This window comes from Trachymyrmex septentrionalis, unplaced genomic scaffold (genome assembly GCF_001594115.1).
Source record: "Trachymyrmex septentrionalis isolate Tsep2-gDNA-1 unplaced genomic scaffold, Tsep1.0 scaffold42, whole genome shotgun sequence".
Taxonomy (NCBI): domain Eukaryota; kingdom Metazoa; phylum Arthropoda; class Insecta; order Hymenoptera; family Formicidae; genus Trachymyrmex; species Trachymyrmex septentrionalis.
In genome coordinates, this window is record NW_017305590.1 from 664,730 (window position 1) to 681,701 (window position 16,972).

At 28.5% G+C, this 16,972-nt stretch overlaps 1 protein-coding gene across 1 annotated transcript; it reads left to right on the forward strand.

The window, feature by feature from the left end:
• Positions 1-200: 200 nt before the first annotated feature.
• LOC108751232 (troponin C-like) lies at positions 201-2,536 on the forward strand. The gene is made up of 5 exons (XM_018491310.1): positions 201-319; positions 613-640; positions 706-849; positions 943-1,194; positions 1,997-2,536. The coding sequence occupies exons 1-5, from the start codon at positions 317-319 to the stop codon at positions 2,029-2,031; spliced, it is 462 nt and encodes a 153-aa protein (XP_018346812.1). The 5' UTR covers positions 201-316; the 3' UTR covers positions 2,032-2,536.
• The last annotated feature ends 14,436 nt before the right edge of the window (positions 2,537-16,972 follow it).

Below are 16,972 nucleotides of genomic sequence, written 5' to 3' on the forward strand. Positions count from 1 at the left end.
ATGTCATAATATTTGAGACAGTTATTGACAAATCGAACGTATGACTAGCGTGAAAGATTTTTGAAATTAAATTACGTGTTACCGCGAGTTCTGCATAATTAGATGAAACGTGTCTAAGAAAATAGAGTGGGGGGAACGTCCTCGATGAATTTGAAAACCGCTAGACTTGGGATGTAGGTATTACCTGGTCAATCACGTGCCAGAAGATCATCGTTAAAATCACTTAAAACAGAAGTCTACCGTCAGAATCTGGTGCAGACTCGGATAAACCGTCCAACCCAACGTACCACGAGTAGCGCGTTTAGTTATCATCGCAATGGCAAGTTATATACTTTCGATAAACGCGGAAATAATTTGTCAAATCTCAACATTCTCATAACAAACAGCGTAAAAATTAAATGAACAAATAACGCATAATAATAAATTAAACATACATTAAATTAAGTGGAAACAATAATTCAATAAGCATGCAAGCTTAAACATTGATAGCAGATATAACTAAAAATTAATTTGCTTTTTGCGTAAATTTATTTAAATTTTATATTACTAAAAGTTTATATTTGTAAATTAACATTCTACGTAATTATAATTAAATATCTATTATATTTTCAGGAAGATCTAAATAAGGACCAGATAGCCCGTAAGTATATCTTTTTATAATAATAAAAAACATTTAGAATAATATAAAATTTTATTTTACTTTAGTGCTGAAAAATGCCTTCAATGCTTTCGATCAGCAAAAGAAGGGCAGTATCGGTACAAATATGGTAGGCACAATATTGACCATGTTGGGTCACGAACTTAGCGAAAACACGCTGCAGGAAATCATTAGTGAAGTCGATGAAGATGGTAAGTAAAATTGTCGATCTTGCGTCGATTATATTTTCTTAATGGTTTTTCAATACATGTGTATCTTTCTACTAATTATATATATTTTTCTAGGTTCCGGAGAACTCGAGTTCGAAGAATTTTGTACGCTGGCTGCTAGATTCTTGGTAGAAGAAGATACGGAAGCGATGCAGCAAGAATTACGCGAGGCATTCCGGTTGTATGACAAAGAAGGCAACGGCTACATAACTACCGCTGTTTTTCGCGACATCCTTCACGAACTCGACGACAAGCTGTCACCGGAAGAACTCGATCTAATGATTGAAGAAATCGACGCTGATGGATCAGGAACGCTCGATTTTGACGGTATTTTTATTATCTTTCTTTTATTATTTCGCAGCGTTGATTATATTAACCTCGAAAATTAAAACGCCATTGTTTAGATGGACTTTTAAAACTTCTTTTTCAACTAACTGTAAATTACTTTTTAATAAAAAATAAACTTTGATATTTTTTATTAAAAAATATCAAAGTTTATTTTTTTACAAAACATATTTATAATGAGAAATAATTAAATATCAGTAATTAAAATTAACAATTTTACATATTAATTTATTAAAAAGATTTATATTAAATTCATTATTAAATTTTTGAAGCAAAAATTTCAAATTAGTTTAATAAAATATAATTTATCTATCTATCTATCTATAATTTAGCTATCTTTTTTTAAAATTGATATCATTAAATATGTTAAATTATAAACAACTTTTATTCAATTCGATATTATAATCCTATCAAGTGACTTATCGTTATTAATGTCATGAAAAATTATACCGCATGTTTAAAAAAATCTTACGGCATTAAAAATAACATATTTAAGAAATTCTCTAGATGTATTTAACATTTATTTATTTGCGAGATACGATAATATGTGACACGCTTCGTAAGCCAAGTAGTTCATTTAAAATGTGCTTAAATTACGAAGCGAGCCAAGTAAATTCGTTCCGTTCATGTCAACGTCAGCGAAACTTAACATAACCGCACTAATAGCAAAGTCGATCGAACGTTCAATAAGTCTCTCGCCTTGGGTGGTTCGCCAAGTTTGTGCCCGCGGGAAATGCGAGGCGCCGCCTGATTACGCTAACGCCCGCGTTTTGCGCGCTTTCAGAGTTTATGGAAGTCATGACGGGAGGCGACGACTAAGGGAACCGGAGCTGATAATGAAGATGGGCACTCGGAGGCTGGTTGTTAGCCGCGCAATTGGCAACGCCCGTCAGAGAGAGCGTTCCTTCTTCATCATCCAAGCACGCGCTTTTGCAAATCACTAAACTACGGCCAAGCGGAAAATTAGGACGTTTATGATCATCCACATCCTTGGCTAACTTTCATCGTGCAAAGTGAAGATCGCAGCGTTTCTAAACGGTTTTAGTTCAATGACAGGAGCAATGGATATCCCCGAAGTGCGTTGAATAAATTGAAACAGCGTATGTACGAATTAAAGTAGTGAATATCTCCGTCATGACAAAACGAGTATCATGCAAAGCTCCAACGTAATTATCTCTAGACGTCGCGAAGAAAGTTTTAATTTCCTACTCTATGAATATCATTATGAATTTACATGTGAAAGTATTACCTAAAAGGTCCAATGTGTAACGTAAATTATATATGTATAAGTTATTAAATTATTAAATACATCTACATAAATATTGCGTACTGATTTCTTTTTACGCGTGAGTATTTTGCCCCTGAACGACATTTCCCGGTGCACAAAGTAGCACACCGTGTTCAAGTATGCGAGGCACTACTGGCTTTGTAAGTCTTGATATCAAGATAGATTCCCAACGAACACAAGAATCTTTCAAGAAATTGTAATTTCTTGAATTTTTTTTTATTATTTTTTAAATATTACTTATACAATGCTGTAATATGATTTAATGATTTTTAAATTTAGAATAATTATAATATTTTATTAAGGATTTAGTAATTTCCAGAAACAAGTAATTTTTCATTACAAATATTCTTGTTTTTAATATTATTTATTTTTAAAAATTACTAAATCATTTAATACGTTTAATAAATAAGTATCGAGATAAATGCTACATCATAACTTTTACTATTTATAATAAATATATATAAATATTTACAGAATTAATTATTTTCTTAAAATAAAGCCTGACAAAAGTTATCACATTTTGTATTTAGTTTCACAAAAAATATTTATCGAAAAAGAATGTTATAATTTTAAATTTGTAGAAAATTTTATCATACTTATATACGTCTATTCTTATATTTTTATGCAATTGCATAAATACCTACAAAAATTAATCGAAATATCTTGTAATTATTATTTATTCATCTCTCGTTGAAATCGAGAGAGAGAGAGAGAGAGAGAGAGAGAGAGAGAGAGAGAGAGAGAGAGAGAGAGAGAAATAGAGAGAGATCGATTTTAATTACAAATCACGCATATATATCGTCTTAATTACGCGCAAATTTATTTTTATAAAAATTTTTATTACTTTCATGAAAATCTTTTTAATTTTTTAAATATGATAGGATACGCATGTTATATAGAGCAAAACATGATGATAAATAAAAATAAATTTACGCGACTGAAATAAATGCTCGCAATCGTTCACACCGATCACTAACTATCTGACCAGTGGCATTTCCGTTCTGAAAATGAACCACGTAATAATAAGTACAGCAATAAACGTCGCATATGCAATCATGCTGTGAGAAACGTTACCAAATCAGGTATCTAAAATGGAATTATATCGCGATTCTCACGTCGATGTCGTGGACTAATCTGCTTCGCGTAAAAATGGCCGATCCATTTATTACAGACTCGGATTTCGCTAAGAGCACAATTATTTGTTAGAGTCATTGAAACCAGAAGTGTTGTAACGTTATGTTCAATGATCCAATCTATTGACCTTACATTTTTTCTTACAGTCAATGAACTCAAGCATCATCATATAATACAGTTTCACCACATAATGAAGTCGATGTTGTATAAATATAATAATATAGATGAGATAACAATCTCTTGTCTTTATATTGCATATTACATGCGATCTCACGCTGATAAATTAAAAAATTAGCAAGTTAATTTAAGAACTGCTTTAAATTCAATGTTGCAATTTCAACATGTTTTGATTTTTACTTTTGAATCCAAATTTGTACCGCATCATTTACCTTAAATACAATTTCGGTATATTAAACATTTTATATTATTATTTCATCTTTAGTTTTCTGAAATCAAAATTAAAGATTGAATTATTTAAAAATTAAATAAATTATTAAAAACTAATTCATTTATTTCAAAGATAAACAGGATATTTCGACTAACTCAAAAATTTAAAAATTAAGTCATAGAAGAAATATATTTCTTGTACAAATTTTTACTTTGCTGAGAGTTAATCATTGTGATATCATTACATTTTGAACATAATTACATACTTTTTGCTTTATCCCGGACGCAATAAATTCAAAGTACACCGAACATTACATAGTTCACAGCTTGTAAGTATCATAATTATTACAAGCGATTTGCTTTCGTTAAAAAACGACAAAACTAGAAATTTTTGAATCTAGATTTCTACATTGCACTCGCGTTGATTATACGAAAAATATTCTTTGATCGTAAAGATAAAAGTTAACTATCGTCATACTAATCTCGTAATTGAAATTAAGTCCCAGTTTTACGGTAATTTATATTTCCGCACTGATTATCTGAAATATTTCGGTAAATGAGGCGCCATTCGTAATAATTTATACGGAAGAAAAATTTCTTTCACTGGTTTAGCGCGGTCAATCGATAACTATAAAATTTCTTTCGCACTTGAAATTGTGTAATAATCGCGAGGGAATTAAATGGCATTAACGGTTCTTACTATATAGAAAGTATAGATATTGTAGAAAATAGAATAAAATTCCTGCTTCCGCGGTGCAATAGCACGTATTATTGTGAAATAATGCGTACTTATAACATTCGTATATCCTGTGATAATGAATATCGCGTTCAGCGATCTTTATTTGAGCAACAATCGACATGTAAGTCAAATGTGATGGCGAAACGAGTATTCACCGATGAAATTTCTAACTCCTAAATCTTGCACAAAACAAAATGTATGATTCGTTCTGATAATGAGTATAAATTCATCCATTATATCTTGTAAATATCACGCTATTTTTTTATTTTGATAACTTCAGATAATAATTTTTTAAATAAATAATAAAATTCCTCGAATTATTATTACATATTTACGTATCGCATATAAGCGTAATAATTTTATAAATCTTTCAATTGTGAAGTAAATCAGTGCGGAAATATAAATTACCGTAAAACTGGAGCTTAATTTCAATTACAAGATATATGACGATAGTTCACTTTTATCTTTAAAATCAAGGAATATCTCGCATCAATATAATCAACACACGCGTTACGAATGTAATGTAGAAATCTAGATTTAAAATTTTCTAGTTTTGTCGGTTTTTAACTTGTATATATGTATACTAAAAAATATATTCTACAAAGTCTTTAAAAATATCAATTTATGATGTATGATAATAAATCATAATAAAAAATAAATAATACAGCAGATAATTTTAATTTTGATTACAATAATAATTATGAATTTTTGCTTGACTAGTAATATAATATTTCTTAAAAAAATTTAATACTAAAGGTAATGATTAATTTATTTTGAACATGAAACAATATTTAATGAAAATCCCCGTTCAAACAAACTGCGCGCCGATTATTTATCAGTCTCGAAATACAATTCAAATTCAGTTGAACACACTAGTGTATATTAAAGCTATTGTATTGATTTAAACTATGTAAAAGTAAAATGCAAACTTTCAAATTATAAAATACAGATTTTACTTAATAGCACAATAAAATGTATTGAGAATTTCATCCGTTCAATCCGTTTTTATATTTACATTAAACACATATTTTTACGTTAATTTGTGTACAACAGCTTTAATATGTACCAGTACGTGCTGAGTGTATCCAATCGAATTCGTTATTAAACTAAAGCCAGAGTACGTAATATCACACATTAAATTGACAAATAATTTAATAATATTAAAATTAATATAAGTAATTTTATTAAACTAAAATAAATAATTTATTGAAAAAAATATCACCTCAGCCAAGATTCAACCTGAATACATATTGTGGAATTATTCGAATTGGATTCCAATCGAAATTATTCAATAATTTCCTATATCTCTTTATGTTTTTTAAGAGAAAACAGAATAATTCCAATCGGAATTCATTCGGAATAATTCCATAATATTGTATGTGCCCTGAATTTCCCAAATTTCATGCGAACATTTTACCAATTCAATCGAAACATATGTAATAAAATTAAATTAATTGCAATAACCAATATATAGAAAGTCAGTCTTTTTTAGGCTACATAAATAAACAATATTAAGTAAAAATGGGCCGAGAAATATTCGACATAAATAAGTGAAGAGGGCTATGTTAAGTGAAGAGGTTTCAATTAAGTGTAGATTCTTGAGTATTAAATTGATCAATATTAAATTGAATTTCTGTAAGGAATGTTCCAAAAAGGCAATATTACAAATAATATACATAATAATGTAAAGCATTATGTCTCTACGTTTTTACTCGAGAAATCACAGTATATATTTACGATCGACTGAGTTCATGTATGATGAAACGGAAATGATTTCGATACGTTATGCGAAGAAAAAGTGCATCACGCCAAGAAAGCGCGCAAACGAAGCGCATTTGTCAAAATTTAAGCCACACTGCTGTATAGTTGTTCGGTGAAAGTAAAATAATTATTATAGACGTCTGACAATTTTTTGAATAGATTGACAAGAATTGGTTGCAAGAAACGAGAAGCAAATTAAATAGCCTGATTTACGCCGTTACCTAAGAAGCTGTGGTTTATTTCTGCGCTTGAAGATGAATTATACGAGAAAGTTTATTGCGTGATAGATAATTTGCGTTTATCAGATGAGCGGAATCCGGAACGAACTAATATTTTAGTCAAAATCATCAAATATATAATCCACATGCTATCAATAAATCTGACTCGTCTTAGATTTCCTGTTCTTACAACTGATATCTACTTATACGGTAAATAAGTGAATTCAATATAAGATTACTGATGAGATACTGCAATTTAGATATTGAACTATGATGTTAAAAACGAAAATTATTTTCTTATTTCTAATAAATTTTTCGGATTTATTTTTATATTAATAAAAAACATTGTTTTATTTTTACAATTTCTTGTTTCACGTAAATCAATATAGAGAAAGAGCCGCCATAATAAACTGCAAAAAAGTAAATAATTTTCCAATAATTATTTCTATAACAATTAATTTCAATTCTCTATAGTTCATCTTAAATTATATTTAATATCCCATATATCTATACATAAATTGATATATGCATTATTATATATGTAATTAATTATACCTATTAAGGACAGCTACGCTTTTTTGCAAGCACATCACCTGCTTCCTAATGCAAAGAAAAATTGTGTAAACAAAAATGTTTCATCGGCAATTTTACGAATGTTTTATAAAATAATAATGTAACAATATCATTACGTTTGATAATAAATTAAATAAATTTTGCTTATATACATCGATGCGATATCTTAATAGCACAGATCTCCAAGGGACGTTCCAAAAAATATTCAGAGAATATTCCTATGTCCTAAGAACGTTCGCCAGAATGTCCTTCAAATAAAATGTGCTATTAGCGTATCTTGCTAATTAACTACCTAACTTAAAAATTCTTTCTATAATTATAAAATAAATATTTTTAATATCTTAAAAATCGTGTTAAAAAATATTTTTGTTTCAGAAATATAAGTTTGGTAAACGATTTATGCGCTAATATAAATATTAGTTAATAAAATAAAAAATTTCGTCAAAATTATTATAATATCTATCAAAAATAAATTTAAATTTTCATTAAGAATGAACATAGTAAATAAGAGTATTTCTATGATGTATGATAAGATAATAATGAGTTATATGTTACATTCATCAGATGGGTATGATGTACGACTCAAATTAAAGTGAGACTCGTGTTCGAAAGTAAATTATGATGTACCTCTGATCGTGATTTTCCTTACTCGTCTTCAATAAAATATCGATATGATTGCTATGTAAATGAAAAATTCTACTTTAAATATGCGCTCATCAACGCGATAGCAAAACAACACCAAATAAAAATAAATTAAGGAGTAATAATATAATAATAAAACAGAGACTTATTTATCAATTTTAACTTAATCTCGATTAAAATTTTTTAGGAAATTTAGTATTTTATGATTTAAATCTAGTTTAACAAAAATGTTTTAAAAAAATTTACTATCTTTTATATAATAATAAAAACGTAGTTAGACACAAAGTTTTAGAAATTTTTTAAAGTAAAAATTCCAAAGTTTTTAATAAAATGACTAAAACGACTAAAACTCTATTAATCACACTGAAATTCTAAAAATGTGCTAACTTGACAAAAAAGTGATATAATGTACAGCAGGAACAACGTACATATGTACTTCTTCATCGCGTCGTGCCTAACATCATTATGGTTATTTGCAATGGTCTCAAGAGACAAACCATAGCTCTCAGAAATGCACTACCGCGATTAAACGCTCGTTTAATTACGGTGCATGCCACGTTTGACAGGACTTTCTCTGCCAATTAGGCGCCTAAGTCGAGTCAGCTGTTGCGAATTCGATAACTGAGTTCAGGTAGTTTCAGAGCGTTAATCGATGCTTCCCGAATATTTTATCATGATGTAAGATATAAAATGTAACAATTAGTAGACATAAATCATTTATTGGACAATAATAAAACATTTCAAATATTAAACTTTTAATTAATATGTAAAATTCTAAATAAATCAGTTATTAAATTTTTATAAATAACAAATTTATTTTGAGTCGTACATATCGTTAAAGCATAATATTTAAAAGTTTGTACAAAGTACCACTTTGTCCAACGAATTGGTTCATGTTCACTAACTGCCCACTAACTAGAACATTTACCTTATGTATGTGTAATGTCCTTTTAAAAGTACAAAAAATATGTCCAATTACATATAATTTAATCATATACTCGATTTTACACTTGTGCTTATTATCTACATAATATTTAATATTCACCGCATTTTCTTTTGCTTGAAAGGTTCTTTAATTTGTATGTATTTTCTTTACATCCATTTCTACCTTTTCTGCATTATGTTAATTTACAATATTAAACCAATTGTCTGTAATAATCTTGCTTTGGTAATGTAAAAAATAAAATGCTTAACCTTAATTATTTTGAAACGCGTGGATGTTTCAATAATTGCGTTTTGATTAAGGTTGATTGAGTTCAAAAATAAACATGAGATCTTAAAATTAATATATCATGAGAAACAAAACATAAAATTATCTCTGTTAACAAGCTTTATTTAAATTTATTAATTTAATAATACTGAAAATATGTCAAGCATGCAAAATTAACTTTTATTAAATATTTAGCTTTTTAGTAACCAAAATAAAGTTTTTAATAAAATTTAAAATAAAATTTTTGTTAAATTCTAATAAAAAATCATTTATTATTTATTTTGTGTTCTAATTTTTAATAACTTTCAATTAAAAAGTTTATCTCTCAATAACATATTAATTACAAGAAAAATATTAAAGAACTTAGTAAAATTTATAGATGAAAAAAGGTATGCGGCAAACGATACTGTGTAGAATCAATTCTATATATAATACGAACAATTTGTTTTGAGGTTCAAAATATTTTTATAATATATTGTAAATAATGAAACACGGATATCGTTTTTGTATTACGTCTCGACACATTCAGATCCGATTGTTAACTTAAACTCGGCCTATGAAAGAGAAAGTGGGTGAAGGCTAGAACGAACGATTTGCCACAATTACTTGCAGTCTCCTTCGCGTATTACATCTAGCCAACGAAACAAGTCCCGCTGCGAGAAAGTACAAGTGCCTAAAACGCGATCGACAGAGATTGGCATGATGCACGTACACCAATTGTCAATCGCAAGTAAACAGAATGTTGTATACAATTACATTTCATTTAAATAATTGTGGGGTCGAAATCAGAGAACGTATCTAGTATACTATACTTTGCGTTTGTCAAAAAGGAGAACTTATGAAACAAGGATTTAAAGTAGGATATAAAGCAAGATAGAAATAATTACTATATCGAAATATAAGTTTGATCTTTTGCAAAAAAAAAAATTAAAAATTTTAATCGTATACACAATTTTTATGCAATTGCTATTTATAAAATGCAATTTATAAAATTCAAAATATGAATAATATAAAATAGACAAATTTATGTATAAAATATAAGTATAGATATATTTTATGTATATATATATATATATATATATATATATATATATACATTGCATTTTATATATCATCATTATGTCACTTATTTAATATTATTTAACATTATTGGTAGAATGTATATACGTATATAAATGTATATTTATGTATATATATATATATAAAATGTTTAATGATGTGGCATAATAATCAAAAAATTCTGATTCAATCATTTTTGCTTTCAATCTTTCAAATATAATTGTATGATGTATAATTAAACTGCGGATCTATCTATTAACAAGAAAATTCGATTGGATTTGACGCTGCTAAAGATTATTTTCGCGAAGAAAAGTATATAATTAACATTCTGTTTCGTGATAAAACACGATGCATAGCTCAGTTTATGCATGCGTTGCCTCTCGAAGCTACTCGCAGTCGCGAAGCCGGTAGTTACAGTGAATTACACAATACCAGCTAACAGAATCTACTATAAACTTGGCTGCATTCCGTTAATGATATGGCCTTGTCCGCATTTCTTTGTAAACTGAAATTCATTTTAGAATCATACGTAAATGATTATCGCATCAATCAAACAAATCAGATTCATTTTGGAGATAGATTAGAAGGAAGTTTCAATTATTTTCCATCACGCCCATATTCCATCTTAATCGGTTTCTGATATCAGAATCGGATATTTCTAATAGTTGAATACTATTATTATAAAACCAACGAATCTTATACATAATAGATCAGCATGATAATTTATCATAACGTTAATTGTCGACAATTAATCATTGAACTAGTAATTTCAAAATCATAAGTCATTTAATTGATTTTGATAGCTAAAAGATATAATTTCTTATATCATAAGGATATTATTATTAAGATATTAAAATATTCGCATATTCATTCAATATATATATATTTTGTGTGGAAATTTAATCAATTAAATCATTTCAATTTTCTCGTATCTTGTTGATAAAAAGCAATCGTAAATCTTTCTCGACCGTACTTTCAACCAGCTGACAGTTAAAGAACTGTATACTACAAACCGCACAATTAAAACCGCGTATGGGCTTCCATTCGTTCCTTCCAGCATAATACAAATTCGCACGCGGTTAATTGGTGCAGCAGTCGAAATCTCTCTGGGCGCTTTCTAAGGAAAATAGCTGTATACCATGTATGGGACAAATTACAAGATCATATGCCCGTTCGAAGTTAAGCCGATCACGTTTCCCATAAATGTTTTATGGTGCGGTTTCCGAGCTGGAATAGATAGAGAACGTCTTGTTACAACTCGGCTCATGACCGCCAGGAAAATCGCCAAGTAACACCTAATTTCTTACATCGCGACAAGTCTTTGTGAAATGCTGGCAAATAAAAGCTATAATGCGAGACAAAAATCATCACAAACCAATCAAACACATAATTCAAACATATGATTTTTTTATAAAAGATTATTACGTATAATTATACAATAAAAACAACGCTATAAAAATAGACAAAAATTTTAATATTTTTTTATACTTATATATAGATATCATATAAATATTAAAAAGCATGTTAAATACGTAGAAATAGTCAGCGTAATTAATATAATTTTAATACAATTTTTTTAAAAACTGACAAGGGAACCATCGAAACTGTCCCTCACAAATGATGAACTTTAGATATGTTGTACAATATAAAAATACTAGATCCATATCTTTTTTATCTCAAGGTTCAGGAATTAAAGCAATTATTGAGGATGGCAGTAAATTAAAAAAATTGACAATTTCAAAAAACGTGAACACATCGTTATTAAGAATATAAAATATTATAAAACTTTTGTATAAATATTTTTTCATATACTTCGCAGTTTCAAAATTATTCGCTGAAAATAAAAAAAAACCATTCGAGAGGTTATTTCCTAAATTTCGAGATAAGTAGAAAAAAATATAAATATATTATTTTAATATTCTACACATACATAAAACTCACAAAAAATAAAGGACAGTTTTGATATTTCCCTGATGAGATTTTAAAATTCGCTAAGAAATTTTTTGTATAACATAATGTAATAGTACAATGTAATAACAAACAGAAGTTAGTAACTCGCAGCGACCGAGAATATGTAAAGTTGTCGATGAGAAACAGTCAACACCCGCACGGTAACTATGTAAGGCCAAACGTTGCTTAGATCCCGTAGAAAGGAAATGTCTGCCGATTGATTCAATTACGGCTGTTTATAAGACGTTATTGCGAGAAACCAAGGCAACCGCATTTCACATGCTGTTCGAAATTGTCGCGTTCCAATAGTGCTCCAAAGTCCGACATTACCGCTATTCAATGGGCGCGAAAAATAGTCACTACATTATACCTTTACATGGATTTTACGATGCAATCTACAAGTACAATACGTTTGAATTACGTTAAGTTATATCCTCAATTTTGTCTCTCATATCTTTACAAGAAATTTACATTTTATTAGAATAAAAAATATTTTTTTTATATTCAATTTTATAAAAATAGCTCCCTAAGACAAGTAATTACAAAATAAAAATTTGTCATAAAATGTAAACATTTCATTGATAAACGTGATCGTTCCTTAACTCTAATAACACAGGCCCACAAAAAAAAGTACCCTGTGCTAGGGTGGAGACCCAACTATTCTAATGTATTTTGAGTTGCTGAATACGAATCTGACTTAAAAATAGGATCATACAGGGTAAATTTTCAATCTAGAATGAAAATGGGTCAAAAATGGAAAAAAATGGGTCATTTTTTTGCTCATAGGTAATATAACGAGAGTAAATAAATATAATACATATACACATTTTATAAATGAAAGAAATAAAACATGGAAATGTCAAACTTTTTTAAATAGATCTTGGTATAATGGATCTAAAAATTCTGTGTCCTCCCATATATTTAGTTCGTTTTTTTTATTTCTTAATAAAAATTAATTCTGCCACGCATTCTAGAATAAGTCATTAGTCATAAATCAGAAGTTAGAAGCTGGAAATTGATCAATCACAATCGTCAATTTCCAACTTCTAATTTCTGATTTATGACTAATGGCTTATTATAGAATGAAACAAGGCGTTTGTTATAATTCTTTTCTAAATGCAACTATAGCTATTTTGGCTGCGATGATAGCAGAACTCTTGAAAATCAGACAGCGTCTCATCTTCGTTCCCATTAAAGATAATTTTATAAGGGAAAAAAATTGTTTAAAAATCAAATAACAATGTTAGAACTCTCTGTAGACTTATGTATCTTTTCAAATTCTATAAGAAACTGTAGCTGGAATCTTCTTTAGACAAAGTTAGCGCTGTGTGAACCTGGCGTCTTATTTTGAATTTTCGCGGTTTCTCGGCTTTAATGGCCGTAACTATTTTTTTCCTATATAGAATTGTAGAACTATTGAAAATAATCTCAGAACTCTCAATATTTAATGAGGTTCCACCAACTAAGACGCCAGCTTCACACACACAATTATACGTGCTATAGATTATAGGATAAACTACTAAGATAAACAATTAAAAAACTGCAACAATAATTAGGTACTTGACAAAAATGATGATAAAATGTCCGGTTATAAATGTACGTTTGGCACAGGTAAAATTTTTTCTCTGCTAGACAAATTATATATAATATAACACGAAACGGCACAGAACTACTTACATTTCGCGAGTTTGCCACGCACGAATTAGCGTGCAACGACAGCGTTCTCCGCATTCGCGAAAGTAAAAGTTATCGACAGATACGATCGTATTCTACATAAACAAGCGAACCATAAATAATTTCAAAGCTGATTCCAATCGATCTACAATGTTACTAAACCGCCACTGTAGTTAGCTCGATAATGCATACGCAAGTGTAATACGTACAGAAAGTTATAAGATGTCAAAAAACATAATTTAACGTACAACTGATTAGTTAAGTGTGTTTCTTAATTCGTGTTTTTTAATTTTTATTAACTTATTATGTATATTAGTCATATTTTTATAATTTAGAAATAATTAATATAAGTTATTTTATGACTTTCTTTATAATAAAAATTTTTAATTTTTTAAGAAATTCGAATAAATAAGTTTAAATAAATTTTTCATGTTATTCTATTTTGTCGTAAATATTTTGTAAAGCTTTATGTATTACCTCGTTTAATAGATATACTTTATTTCATTTAATTACATCTTGACATTATAATTAAACGCTTTCTTAGATTTGGTAAATAACAGTAAGGCTGAACCGGATAAAGATTGCAGATCCGGATAAAGATTATACGAATTCATAATGCGTTCGCAATATATGCGTTCACAATAAGAAAGTAAATTTACATAGAAAAGAATTCGCTAATCATGTTTAATATATCATCAACTTTCATGTGAAGTTTCTAGAATAAAAATATTTTTGCGGTATAATAAAAAAGCTGTATTAACATATTTATTAATAAATAAAATATAAATATATATTTTTTATGTGTAAAAAAAACTTGATATATTTTTGATTATTTTAAGACTTATCATTCACTCATTTCCAAGGAATAAATTGTGTGGCAATCAATTTGCTAAAATGCTCTAAAATTTCCTTTTTTATTTTAATAATATAAAATTATTATTGTATAAAAAATATCGTGCATTTTGCATAATAAAAAAATATTTTGTTTTCGGCAATACCGAATCAATTTAATTTTTTGTTAAAAATTACAGTTTAAATTAATAATATATAAATGTTAATTATTGTAGTTTAAAATTAATATTTTTTGAATAAAGAATTCTATTGTAGAAAAAATTAATAATCGTCGACTTTATTTAATTTTTTCTTTAGATATTTCCAATTCCCCTTTACATCAAAAACATATAATGGTATTTACCTTAAACGGCATGAAAATTCTATGTGATCACGTGTTATAGTATAGCACTAAACGTACGTCGACGTACCTATCCCTGGACGCAAAAAACGAGAAGTTATCACTACTCTAATATACTGCAATAGTATTTTTCGCGTTTACTTACGCATGTTCGTAATTTCCTCTACAATATTTTTTTTAACATATTCAATATATTTTACATAAATTTCACTGTAATGAAAGCAATTTAAGAAAAAAACTGTCGGTTATATCATAGATCTCTGTACAAGTGTACAGTTTCTATGATAGAAGTTATCGCATTAGAAAAAAGAAAGAGGAAAACTCACATCCTTCTCATGATGCGATCAACCGAAGTCCCATACGGAAAACTAAATTCCGGGATCGTAAACTCTAATGTTAACTGACGTATTAGAAAGGAAAACTATATGCGCCCAGCACGTGCACCGATCTGCGCGTACGCTATCCGTGAAAGTCCAGACCTCGGTTCGCACAAGCCTGCTGAGGAATCACTCTAGGTAATCTGTACCCGGGACGCTTTCCAGCCGATGACTTGCGCGACGTGATGTTTACTCCGCGGTAACGGATATTCAGTACCATATGTAACAACATCCATAAGGCACCGGCTGTAATCAAGCATGTCCTTCGAAAACGGCATTCACTGATGGTAACCGACATAAAGTATTCCTCAGGGCCGTAGAGAGTTCCAGTTATTATGTCAATGAAGGTTGAACTGTGATACATTGAATCAAAGTCGACAACCTACTCTTCTTATGTACATTTATTTATATATTAATGAATATTTGATGTAATTGATTGCGTCGTTCTTAGTATTATAAAATATAACTGCTATAGAAGCTGGATGCGAACAAAGTCGGCAATCCATTATCACCATATGTATTTATTTATATAAATTAATAAAAGTTTGACGTAATTGATTGCGCTTCGTTCATGCAGAACATTCTTATCACAACAAAATGTATTCGCTATACAATATGCCTTATTTTAATCAATTTAATTATTTTTTTCTAAAATTATTGATATAAAAAATTATTTAAGATAAAAGTGAAATAACTTTGAAGGAACCAATTTTGATCATGTTTCTTTTCTAGATAGCGTCAAAAAGATGAAGGTCACTTTCACTTTTTAAGATGGAATTATATGATGTTTTCATTTATTTTTAATTTCTCTAATTATTCTGTATATAAAAATACTAAAATAAAGATATCAGAAATTCAATAGTTTATAACCGTCATTTACTTTATTGTGGTAAATTTTGACATAAAATAGAAAATATCGTAAACTATTTATTTTTTCGTACCTTAATATTAATCGTAACTGTATCTTAATATTTGTGTGCATAAATATAATAAGTCGATTGGTGTAAAGAAAACACAATGTGATTTTTAAAAGATTTTTAGAAGTTTAAAAGATTTTTTAAGTTTTCTATTAATTTTTTGATATTTCTAGTACTTTAGCAAAATAATTAAAGAAATCATATTATGTGAAACAAATTCTATTCTTACTAAGTAGAGGTGCCCTTCATATCCTTATAGTGCCTCCACTAGAAAAATAAACAATAGGACCAAAATATCCGTCGAAACCGTTCGACTTTTATTTAAAACATTTTTGTATCATCAATAATTTCGGAGAAAAATTATTGGATTATGTGATTATAAAATGTGAGAACATCCTGTATTACATCCGCGTAGTACTTTCTGACGAAGAGAAACTCACTATTTATTAAAATAAAAATATAATTCTGAATCTTATTTTGTTCTGAATCTTATATTATTCGTTAATAATGCACAAAGATCTAAATTCTCCGGATAAAATCTTATTTGCCTCTTTAACCTCTAGTTTTTATAAGGTTTTACGACGCCTAACGCGCTTACTTAATTAAAAGAGTTAATTGAAAGTTTAATGATGCATTTTG